This window comes from Geospiza fortis, unplaced genomic scaffold, assembly GCF_000277835.1.
Source record: "Geospiza fortis unplaced genomic scaffold, GeoFor_1.0 scaffold450, whole genome shotgun sequence".
Lineage (NCBI taxonomy): Eukaryota > Metazoa > Chordata > Aves > Passeriformes > Thraupidae > Geospiza > Geospiza fortis.
This window is the reverse complement of record NW_005054416.1, coordinates 2,107,555-2,119,481: the sequence shown is the minus strand read 5'-3', so window position 1 is coordinate 2,119,481 and position 11,927 is coordinate 2,107,555. Positions and strand designations below refer to the sequence as shown.

General features: G+C 50.2%; 2 protein-coding genes across 2 annotated transcripts in view; one reads left to right on the top strand and one right to left on the bottom strand.

The window, feature by feature from the left end:
* Window positions 1-979: 979 nt before the first annotated feature.
* MRPL21 (mitochondrial ribosomal protein L21) lies at window positions 980-11,298 on the bottom strand. The gene is made up of 7 exons (XM_031061512.1): window positions 11,289-11,298; window positions 10,968-11,028; window positions 9,719-9,804; window positions 7,372-7,538; window positions 5,716-5,768; window positions 1,692-1,795; window positions 980-1,197 (listed from the first exon to the last, which is right to left on the bottom strand). Exons 1-7 carry the CDS (start codon window positions 11,296-11,298, stop codon window positions 1,133-1,135), a joined length of 546 nt encoding a protein of 181 aa, XP_030917372.1. The 3' UTR covers window positions 980-1,132.
* A 106-nt stretch (window positions 11,299-11,404) lies between these two features.
* Window positions 11,405-11,927, top strand: part of IGHMBP2 (immunoglobulin mu DNA binding protein 2) — a 26,985-nt gene continuing 26,462 nt past the window's right edge. The window contains exon 1 of the mRNA XM_005426570.3: window positions 11,405-11,461. Coding sequence (XP_005426627.2) covers window positions 11,405-11,461 — 57 coding nt within the window. The remainder of the gene's footprint in view (window positions 11,462-11,927) is intronic.

The window sequence follows — 11,927 nt, the reverse complement described above, 5'->3', positions numbered from 1 at the left end:
AGAGCAGCATTCCCAAGGGCTGCTTGTACCAGAGGATCTGAAATGGGGAGGGCTGAGGCCAGCCCTGCAGATCCAGCTGTCTCCAGTGGCTGAAGAACCAGCTCAGCCCTGGCACACCTGGATCCTTTTCCAGCAGCCACAGCGGTGCCTGAAGTGATCTCCCAAAAGAATTGTGAGATCGGACAGCCAGACCAGCTCCAGATGGAGTAAAACTCCCATTTCCCTCAGCACATGGCTCTGGTAACCTTTGTCCCAGAGGGAGCCATGGTGGGAGTGCAAAGGACACCCAAATGTGGTTTTATTCAAGGTACTCCCCTAGGGAAGTCACAGGGTGAGCATGGCCCGTTATCCCTGCCCATGGTGGCTATTAGGAACCCCACAGTACAAGAAACTCCAGGAAACTTCAGGAAATTCTCCTCCTGGTGGATATCCAGCCCAGAAACACCAACAGACCTCAGCTGGATCCACCTGGCCTTGTATGTGCTGCTCAGGAAAGGACAGTGCTCAATGTGCAGCCACAAAAGAGGGGAAAAAAACAGGATCTAGACATGGAATACACTCAGCAGGTCAAAACTCAGCTCTGAAATAAGCACCAAGTCTCTCCTGAGCCACCAGTGTCTCATTTTGATGGTGTTGAACACACACGCACAATTTATTGCTGCTCACCTTCAAGAGGGGAATTTTTCATCTCCACTTCCCAGTGCTAATGGTTAAGAAGGATTTTCACCCCCTGGCACGATCTGGGAGTAGCTTTGAGACCCTGTAGTCACCTGGTTCCACTGCCCTCTTCAGTCCCACGGGCTGTGCCCCAGGATATTCCCTGGAGCCTCACAATGCCAGAAATTACATGACCAGAATTCCTAAAATTCAGGAGGTGTGGAGGCAAAAAAATCCATTAGGCATGAAAAGGCTGGATAACCAGCAATGGATCCTGGGTAGTTTAAAACTCCTGGCAAATAAACACCAGCAAGGCTGAAGCAACAGTTTAAAAAATATTTCATTATTTTAAAAAGAAAGCACATAGAGATTTCCATTTCCCACCACCACAAGAAGTCCAGAACTTCCCAGTGCTGAGGCAGCTTTATTTCCACAATTGCCTGGAGCAGCAGTGATTCCCACAACACCTCCCCAGTCAGGACAAGCAGGGGTAGATCTCGATGGTGTTGATCCTGAGGACGGTCTGGGGGTTTGCAATGACTGAAAAAGAAGGAAAAAGGCAGGAAAAAAGGATCAGGTAACAGCATAAACCTGGTGCCTAGCTCGTGCCAGGGCTCCTGCTGGCAGACAGCAGCATTCCATGGGGATGCCAAGGACAGCAGGTGCCAGAGGACAGCCTGGTCAAGGCTTTACCATCCAACCCATATAAAAATAGCCATAATTCCTCCTTCTCTCAGAGAAGGAAGAGACAGTGGGCAACCAAAACCTGGGCAGCACCCTGTTTGGGCTTGCTGGGAGCTGTGATGACACATCCAATGTTCAAGGCTTTGGGGAGAGACTGGGATTGCTCTCCTGCCCAGGAAGTTTAGGCAACACTGAGGGAATATTAAATCCTCTGTGGGTGCACCTGGGAGAGGGGCTGGCCCCGAGGGGCTCTGGGGACACGGAGAACAAGCCCCTTCCCCAGGTCCTTGTGCTGGGATTCCTCCCCTCCCACATCCAGCAGGGAAGGAGAGGTGTCCTTTCCCCCTTACTTTTCTTCCTCTGGAAGCTGTGCCTCCTCCAGAAGCGCATGTTGACCTTGGGCCACGACTCCGTCTTCTCGATCACCGTGGCCTCCACACGGACCAGGTCCTTCCTTAAAAAGGAGTGGTAGAAGCACCAGGTTTTAGTTATTTACATCCCAGCATTGTCACTGCTAGAAAGGAAGGGACTATTTTCAGGCTAGCAATGATTTATTGCTCAGATCAACACCAATCTCAGAGGCTGTGACATTTTAGATGAGTATTCGGCCATAGCTCAAGAGCAGTCACAAGTTTCTTTGTTACAGGGTGATATATCAACTTCCTAACTCAATAGACAGCTGCCACAGGGTTTGTTTCACTTTTCTAACTTATCATATTTACTTACTTCTGCTGCACTGCATTGGATACTTTTATCCAATGGGTTTCTAACTCACAGGCACAAGTGTTTTTTTGTTAGGGGAAAACCACAAGTTTTTATTTTAACTTTTAACAACCACACCCTTATATTACAAACTCTTCACTATCTTATCAGCACAGTTTCTCACTTAAGGTATATTTTCACCAACAACTATAGAAATGTAAGTTTATGGTTTTTTTGGTTTAATCTGTTTATTTTCACATCAATCTAAGATTCCTTTAAGGCTGTAGATCAAATTTTTTAGTGTCTGTGCAAGTTTCTGTTTTTCTGATTCTCACCACGTCCTACTCTTGGGCAGCAGGCTTCTGGGAGAAGAGACAGAGGGATAACAATTCTGGGAATTCCAGATCCTCCCTGGGAGGAGGGCCACCTGCCCAGGCACAGCCAAAAGCCTCCAGGTGCTGTACCTGGCTCAGGTGTGACAGGTCACAACTTCCCTGTCATGGGAGGGATGAGATCCTTCCATCAGAGCAGGCAGCAGACACAGGGACCTGCAGGAACTTGTAAGATTGAGGCAAGATAAACTCCCCTGGCACCTCCAGGTGATCTCATGAGCCCTGCTTTGGTTTTGGCACAGGATGAGCCCAGCCCTGCTCCTGGTCAACAAGAAATCCTTCCTCCCCCTCTAAAAGCATCACAGACAGCTGGAAGAAAATCTCACCTTGTTGGAAATGCTATAACTTTCCCAATAATTTTTAAATTAATCGTTTTAATGAACCATAAGCAATTTTCCACTGTAGCCAGCGTTTAGCAAGGCTTGCCATAAAGCTGCTGCTGCTGGAACACAGTTTTGGGGAAAATGACATTAAATCACTAAATTTTGCTAAAACAACTGTAATCAACCTTGAGATGCTTCAAGGGTCTCAGAAGGTGAGAACCCCCAGGCAGGATCCAGACAGGAGCTTTGCACAGGGGTTTTTTCAGTCAGCAGCCACAGGGAAGGAGGAGGAGCTGCTCTTCCATGCACAGCACTCCAGAATTCCATTAAAAGCTCGTTAAGTTTGCCACAGGAAGACATTTAAAGACCATTTTGCTGACAAACGGCTCTGTCTGCACTTGAGGGGGGCAGAGGGGGAAGCCCATCCAGCTGAAATTGTTCCAGCAAGGTCACTGGGAGGCCAAAGGCTTCAGACAGCCACCATCTCTTAAAATTCACCCTGGGGGTGTGATTAAATCAGAGATTGGATCCCGGAGGAAACTGATTTATTTGCAGTTAGTGACCAGCCCAGGAGAAAAGAGATATAAAATAATACAGATTTTAAGAAACCACTGTGTGACCCCGACATCCCAGCTCCAGGATTTGCTCCAGATCCAGCACCACTGAACCACACACAAACCCTGCAGCCCTGAGGGAGGAGAAAGCAGAAAGCAAACTGCACTCCAGCCGTGGTTTACCACTAATCTGGGACTAAATTTCCCGGATTCAAGGCCCTGAAGGGCTCTCTGTGGGACTCAGCTCTAGGAACTGCTGGCAGGAGGCTGAAGCACAACAGAAACCAACTTGCTGGGGAAGAGCTCGTGGGCAGGACAAGTTCTCAGCAAAACAGAACCCAAGGAAAAAAAAAATAAAAATCCCTATCAAACGTTTTAGGTATGACTGGAATGTTCATAAAAATAAGAAGGGGGTCACACATTTCCCAGAGCCCGACACAGCTGGGCCTGCTGCCTTCCGCAGCAAAACGTTCCACGGATTGGATTTTTGCAGGAGGTGAGAAAAACTCAGGCTGGAACCTCATGAGCTGGGCTGAAAGGTGCTGTCCAGAGGCAGAAATAAAGATCCAGGCAAGCTCCAAGCCCAGAGGATGCTAATTCTTGGATCACAGCTGCAGCTGCCAGGCTCGCTCCCTGCAGGACTGAATCCCAGCCCAGCTGGCCGGGACCAGCACGGCTCCAAAGCCTTTGGCACTTCCACTGCACAAAGGGGCAGGTAGCAGGAGGAACAGCGAGCTTTCCTAGAGGGAAAGTTCCCATCAGCTCTGTTTTGTCTAGAAATAAGCCAAAACTTTCCCTGCACTCGTGCCTAGCACAGGCTCCAGCCCTTGTGCCAGCCGGGGCTGGCAGCGACTTGGACAAACACGGAGCCCAAGAGATTCCAGAGCAGGAGCCAGCCAGAAGCTCCCAGAATAGCCTCCAGCATGCAGATGGGGTGTGCTAGGATTTAAAGAAGTGTCATCCTGTGGGGTATCACAGGAACAAAGCCTGTCCAGCTGTCCCAAACAGGCCACGTTTGGGAGCCCACGGGAAGCAGCTCCAGTGAAGTCTCGGGCTGTGAGCGCTTACAGGGTGTTTATTTGTACAACAACAGGAACACAGAACTGCCTCTCTTCTCATCCAGCCTCTCCTCTCCTCCCCAGAATGTCTGTAGGTTAGGGGATTGTGTGAGAGAACTGCAGTGTACATTGCTGGTGACACCCTTTCCCCTTCCCCCTTCTCCTTTTCCTCATCCCATATGGGAGAGCTGGGATTTGGAGGGTTCCCTCAGCTAAGAGGGTGATGGCATCTCCCCCTCAGCCTTCATTCTTCCTGGCCAGCCTCTTCCTCCCCCCACAGACTCCCTTCAGCCACAGGCCCTGGAGGCCAGGCCAGATGTGCAGCCTGGTCTGCCTCAAGCAGCTGCCAACACCTCCCACACCCTCCCAGCACCTGCAGGAGCCCACAGCTGGATTTCTTCCTGTCCTGGAGCTCCTGGCTATCCCCTGCCAAATCCAGCACAAAGAGCTGCCAACAACCACCCCAGGGCCCCTGGATCAGCTGGGGAAGGAAGCTGCTCCTCAGCTGCCTGACATGGCACATCCCAAAACTAAAAGCCCCTTTCTGGTCCTAAAAATGAGATTCTCCTTCCTAAAGCCTTCCCCACAGGCAGTATCTGGCAGTAACTCAGAGAATCCTGATGATCTGCTATTCCAGATCCACTTCCAGGGCTGCCACAAGGACTGGCAGCTCCCAAAATCCTGTCCAACACAGGGACCCGAGGCAGGTACCACCAGTGCCGCTTGAGCCATGTTATCACTGCACAAATAACTCCTAAATACCACCAGCAGTAACACCTGGCCCACAGCCCCCTTTCTTCTGGGAAGGAAAAGTCCTGTACAGCAAGTCCTACAGCAGTGGGATGGAGGCAGTGCCAAGGGATCAACTTCTCCCAAGTTCTGTGACTGCTGGATTACGTGATTAATAGGAAGGGAAAAATTAGGAACACTGAAATTAAGGTTAAGGCCTGCTGGAGTAAGTCAATGGCAAAGGGAAAAGGGTTAAAAACCCAACTCAAGGGACTAAGGAAAAGGAAATTTCTGGCTCATTTCAAGATGACCACCACCAAAATCAGGGTAGAGATGTTGGAGAGCAACACATCCTGCTAGTTTGTGCAAGGAGGAAAAGATCCCACCGAGGTGAATACCCAGGAGCTACCTCAGGCCTGAGACCTGCTGCCCTCCCAGCACTGGCGTGGGGGACACTCACCAGAGGCTGATGAGCTGTTTTACTGGAGATTCTTTCAAAAGCCACGAGGCTGGGATCAAAGTTAGTGCTGATAAATCCCAGTTTCAGGGACTGCAGAGCCCTGAAGCCACAATTAAATACAAAAATGTCATATAATTCCTTGATGAAGCATCTTACCCCAGCAGCGGCCTTCCAATGAGCGTGAAGTCATCAGCACCAACCAGCAAAACCTGGGGGAAATAAATCAGGCAAAATCACTGCTCATTGTCCTGGCAGAAATGCAAACAAGACCTTTCAAATTCTACAGCCATAAAGGAGTCAAAGTGCTTCAAACCAGGCTTTCCCACATTTCAAACCTGACACTAACTGGACGGGTAGTGAGGAAAGCTGCTAACAGGCTGCAGACAGAGCCATTACTCTTCCAGAGAGCTCATCCCACTCAAACAAGCTGCACAAGTATCTTTCTCCATGATCAGAACACACTGAACCTCTCTGTCCTGGCATACCAGCAGCCATAAAAAATTATGAAAAGCAATCAGGGAAGAAGAATAACCTGCCTTGTGTGGGATCTGGACAAATGGCAGCTCCTAAACCGTTGCGTTTTTACAGCAACTGCTACAAATCCCAGTGGAGAAACAATTCCCTCATCCTCCTCTGCAAGGCCTCCAGATGGGGAATAAAGAAATGAACATCTGGGGGTTCATTTCAGCCACATCTAAAGGAACAGGCAGGATAAGACAGGATACAGTAGGAAGAGGCTGCATTTCACTGGAATCATCGAGTTTGGAAGAAACCTTCAAGGTCATGGAGTCCAACCATCAAACCCAGCACTGCCATCATCTTCCCTAAACCATGTCCCCCAAGTGCCACATCTGGAGTCACTTCTCCCAGTGCTGCCTCACAAATCCTCTGGCAGCACTTAAAAACCACACAGAGCTATGAGAAGTCCTGGCTTTTGTTTTACACAGAAAAAAAAAAAAACAAATTAAAGGCCTCTGGTGTTCAGGCAAATTTTGTCCTTCACTCCCATCTAGATCTTTGCATTCTGAGCTGGCTACAGCACAGAAATCCCTCCTCTCTGCTGCACACAGGGATGTGGGGATATAGATGAGGACATTCCTAAAAAGCTGCTTCAAAACTGGGCTTCAAATCAATGGGCAAGCACAAAAACTCCACAGCTCTCCTTAATTACTTGCTTAGCTCTAACAAACAACAGGAAGGTGAAGCCAACGGAATCCCACTCCATAATATTTCCCTTCAGCCTGGATTAATGAGCCTCTGCAAGTCCCTGCTGGCTGTCCAAGGCTGAGGATAAAGATATTAATTGGATCTTGGCAATTCTCCCCTCCGTGCCCCATCCCTCTGCCTCCACCCAGCCCAGCAGGATAAGGATCTTGCAGAGCCCTGAGCAGTTTTATAATCCCTCAGGGAGACCTGCAAGGATTTAAGAGGTTGGACTCGATGATCTTAGAGGTCTTTTCCAGCCTAAATGACTCTGTGATCCGGGGTGCTGGACTCTCAAGGCAAACACAGGCTTTTGCTGCCGGCTCTGGAAACAACAACTGTCATTTTCTTTTTTTGGAAGGAGTTAGGACAACAAAAATCTGTCTCCCCACAGAGTCTGGCAAGACTCACTCCAGCCCTGTTGAACAGAAATCACAATAATATCTGAAACTGGAACAAACCCAAGAGAATTGGAACAAAACAAAGGGCTGGAATGAAGGTGGGAGACCCCCAGGAGCACTTTGGGACACGGCATTAAAACCAGTGATGGGTTTTGCCTCCAGGAACGTTTGCAGGGAACCTGCTCTGGGTTTGTTGGTTTTTTTTCACCTTTTCCATGCGGATCCGGTCTCCACACTCGGCCTCCAGGACGTTGTCCATCATGATGAGGTCCTCACTGGTGATTTTCCACTGCTTGCTGGCGAAGTGCACGACGGCGAAGAGGCGCCCGTAGTGCCCCGCGGCGATCAGCCCGTTCACCTTCTGCACCACCTCTGCTGCCAAACAGGGCCAGCATCAGGGCAGCACACCCAGGGAGCTGGGAAAGGCTGGGAAAACTCACCCAGCCACCCTGCTCTCCCCCCCCAGCACTCTTATCCCCTGGGAATCTTTAAGCAAGGATCAACAGCAGCGTTGCTTCCCAGATGTGCGAGCCTCCCTTTCTTAAAATTAATGATTTATTTGTATTTTAGGTGCTGGCAAAGCCACGCATAAGTAAACATCTTGTATACACTGTGCAGCTTCTCCACACTGCTGACTCTCAGCCCATTCCTCAGGCATCCCAAAATATACTGTACTTGGATATAAAGCATTCCAGAAAAGAGCTCTTGTCCATGCACCCTGTGTTTGGAGGAAATTCCCTCCATTTCCAAGTCATATGCAGACAGCCCAGGGCTCTGAGCAGTGGCTAAGGCACAGAGGAACATCGGGAAGAGCTTGGCAGAGTACCAGGGAAAGCCTGGCCCCAGAAGTTGTACCTGCAGCAAGGACAGGAGAGACCTGTTCCTTGCTTTTTTCCAGAAAAACCTCTTCCCATGTGCATGCAGAGTGGTGCCAGGAGCAGGACAGAGCCCAGAGACCAGGTCCTGCACATGGACAAACTCCATTCCCTGTGATCAGCTTCCTGGGCAGTGAATCCAACCCCAGTTTTTATGGGAACACCAAAAGGTGTTGCTGCCTGACACCATCCCACTGCCAAACAGCAGCTTCCCACCCTCCCGAGCTGCTCAGAAAAACACATTAAAAAGTGGTTGAATCATGGGGTTTTTTTCTTGGAATGCAAACAGAACATCCCTTTGGGACAGACAGGAATCCAGCAGCCAGGCAAACCCAGACCAATCCTTACAGGAATGCTCAGAAAAGGTCCCAGCTTCAAGCCCTAGGATTCAAACTAAAAGGTACAGGTAGGAACAGAAATTATTTGCAGGGCAGGAGCTGTTGCAATTCCCACCAGGATAAAGAGTTGTTGATAACTCTCCCAACACCTCCAGTGCCAGGAAACATCAAGTGATTGCTGGCTTGGATCTCAGCACCGTGTGGAGAGACCCATCCTAAAATATCCGGGGCTGTTTCCATGGGCAGCAGGAGGCAGAACTGGAAAGCTCCTGCTGCTGTTCCCTTTGGATGAGCACAGCCAGGAGATAAGGATGCAATGCTCAGCAGCAGCAGGAGGCAATGGCATGGGAGCAGGATGGCAGCAATCCCTGAGGAGGGGACCCTGCTCCCCACGGGGCTGGCAGGGAGCAGTTTGTGGTTCACTGCTGGGTTATTTCTCACACAGGGACAGGCACCCATCTGTCACATGAGTGGTTATTGGTACTTGACTTTTCATCACAGAGCAGAGAAAAAGCAGGATCAGAGCAGGCCAGCAGGAGATGTGCAGCAGGAGGCTCTCTCCAAAGCACACCCCTCAGTCAGGGACACACTCCAGCCAGTGATGGGGACATCTGCAGGGAGGTGAGCTCAGCTCTTCTTGTCAGCCTTGTCACCCAGCCCAGAGCACTGAGTGCCACATCCAGACATTCCCTGGACACCCCCAGGGGTGGGGACTCCAAACCTCCCTGGGCAGCCCCTCCCAGTGCCTGACAGCCCTTTCCAGGAAGAAATTCCTCCTGATGTCCAACTTGCCTCTTCCCTGGCACAGCCTGAGGCAGTTTGCTCTCACCCAGCAGTCCTGACAAGCTGAGGGGACAGGGACACGACCCCCAGTGTTCTGTCATGCTGTGTCCCACCTCTGCAGGTCTGTCCTGTGCCCACCATCCAACTGCTCCTGCTGGCTGGATGTTCTGTTCCATGCACCAAAACACACCAGCTCTCCGTGTGCCCACCATCCAACTGCTCCTGCTGGCTTTGATTTAGCCAGAGAATGGAAAATAACTAGTTTCTCCTGCCCAAAATGCTTCTCTCATGCTTTAATTTTTTTAATATAGTGTTTCATGCCACACATCACATCAGGTAAGGTTCCTCTGGGAAAAGCTGCCCTAAACTAAGGAGAAATCATTGTACCCAAATCTCCCAAACCTGGAGAGCAGCTGGAGCACAATTCCAGCGACACTAAAACACGTGAGAAATGAAATTAAAAAAAAAAAGAAGTGAAGAACTCAAACTTCCAAATGAAGACATTTATGCTCAATCAGGCCTTGAGGCAGTGCTGGAAGACCAGATTTGAGACCTTTACCTGCATGATACTTGGCTTCTTCCACTGGATCTGGAAGTTTCACTTCAGGCCATGGGGGCGAAGTCAGGGAAGTTTTGGCAACAAGTCTGTGAAGGACAAGGTAAAATTCACTGCAGCAAGCAGAAACTACCAAGAGATGGAAAACAGGGAGAGGAAAGAAGGAAAAAGGAGATGGGAGTAGAACTGGATATTACTCACAAACACCACAACTCACAAGGCATCAGATTACAGTTAGCAATCAGGCAAGAATCTACAATAGCACAAAAGCAATCTTGGATATAAAGAGGAGTGAGATTTGCCTTGGAAAACTCCATGAGATGAACATGAAAGGTCATGGTTTCTGAAATCTGAAAATTTAGCAGATTTTGTCATCACCATCCCAAAATAAAAAGCAAATACCATCCCCCTCAGCAGCGGGCAGGTTCTCCTGCATGCAGAAATCCACACTTGGCCTAAACAACAAAGGATGCACCAAATGCATAAAATATTCAGGAATAAACATGAGACGTAGTGGAAAAAAGCAAAATGGACTCAAAATCCTTTGCAATGATTGATTTACTCTGTAACCCTGAGCCAAACAGCCCAAAGGGCTTTAATTCAACAGGAACTGCAAGCACCTCTGAGTATATGGCCACAGGCACAGAGGCCTCACGGGGTTTAGTGAGGATTTTGGGTGCTGCATCACCCAGGCAGGGATCCAAGATCTCTGATCCCTGAGGATGAGCAGGAAGAGGGAACAGTACATCCTGCCATCCTCCCCGGCAGGAACTCTCTGCTCCTGCAGTGTCCCCTCCTGGTCACAGCCAGCAGCAGCTCCTCAGTCCTGCCGGAGATCCCAGCACAGGGAATGGAATAAAGGCACAACAAAAGGTCCCAAAGGGCTGGAAAAAGCAAAAGCCTGAAGGTGCCATTGGAGGAGGTGTCACAGGACTCCTGAATGGTTTGCCTTGGAAGGAACGTCAAAGCTCATCCAGTCACAACCCATGGCAGGGACAATTTCCACCACACCAGGTTGTTCCAAGCCCTGTTCAACCAGGCCTTGAACATTTCCAGGGGTGCAAACCAAAAAATGAAAGGAAGCATCCTTCTGGGAAAAGTGACTGAAGGTAGGCAGAGCCCAAAACACTGGGGAGCGACCAAGGCGCAGCCAAATCTCCTTCCCAGAGGAAAGCCAGCTGCCCTCCCAGCCTGGCAGCAGGGCAGCGTTCCAGGGGGGGGAAGAGGCAAAGCGATGGATGTGTGACATTACCCTGCCTGTGGGGATGAGCTCTGGGAGCTCCTGTGCCGGACCGCAGCCGAGAGCAGCGAGGCTGAAAGGGAGGAGAAAAAAGAGAATTAAACACAGACAGCAGCTGCTGGGCTTTTGCAGAATTCCAGAATCATTCAGGCTGGAAAAATCTTCCTCCAAGATCATTGAATACAACCTATGACCCATCCCCACTTTGTCAACCAGACCAGAGCACTGAGTGCCACGTTCAGCTGCTCCTTGAACAGCTCCAGGGATGGGGACTCCAGCACCTCCCCGGGCAGCCCCTTCCCAGCCTGGGAAGGAGACTGATAAAGTCCCTACTCGCTCCCATCGCTTGGATTTTGCTGAAGGGTTTATGCCAAGGTGGAAAGAGCTGTGTAAAGCTCATTCTCCCTTTTGTTAACACTCCCTGACTTTTTCAGGCTGCTCTGAGGCTGATGCTGGGAAAGACCCGGATCCCTTCCACCTCTGGGAAGAGCTCCAGGGCCCATCCTGCAGGTAGGTGCAGGGACACAGAGAAGGCAGCAGTGGGGATCCTGACTCCTGCCAGCCTCCTTCCTTCCCTCCTCCCATGCCAGGAGCAGGCAGAGCACAGCCCTCCCATCCTTCCTTTCCTCCCTGCGCCTGGCAGAGCATCTTCCTCCACTCCTTCCTTCCTTCCTTCCCAGCAGCAGCAAGCAGAACTCCTTCCTCTCCTGCCTTGCCTCCATCCTAGCAGCAGCAGAGCATTTTCCTTTCCTTATTTCCTTATTTCATTCCTCTCTTCCTTCATTTCCCCCCAGCAGCAGCAATAGCCCAGTCTGTCCATCCATTCATCCATCCTTTCCAGCAGCAATCAGAGCTCCTTCCTTTTGCTTCTTCCCCCCTTCCCAGCAGCAGGCAGAGCTCCTTCCCTCCTCCTTGCCTTCCCTCCCAGTGGCAGGGGCAGAGATTGTTCCTCCCTGCCCCCGTTCCCGTTCC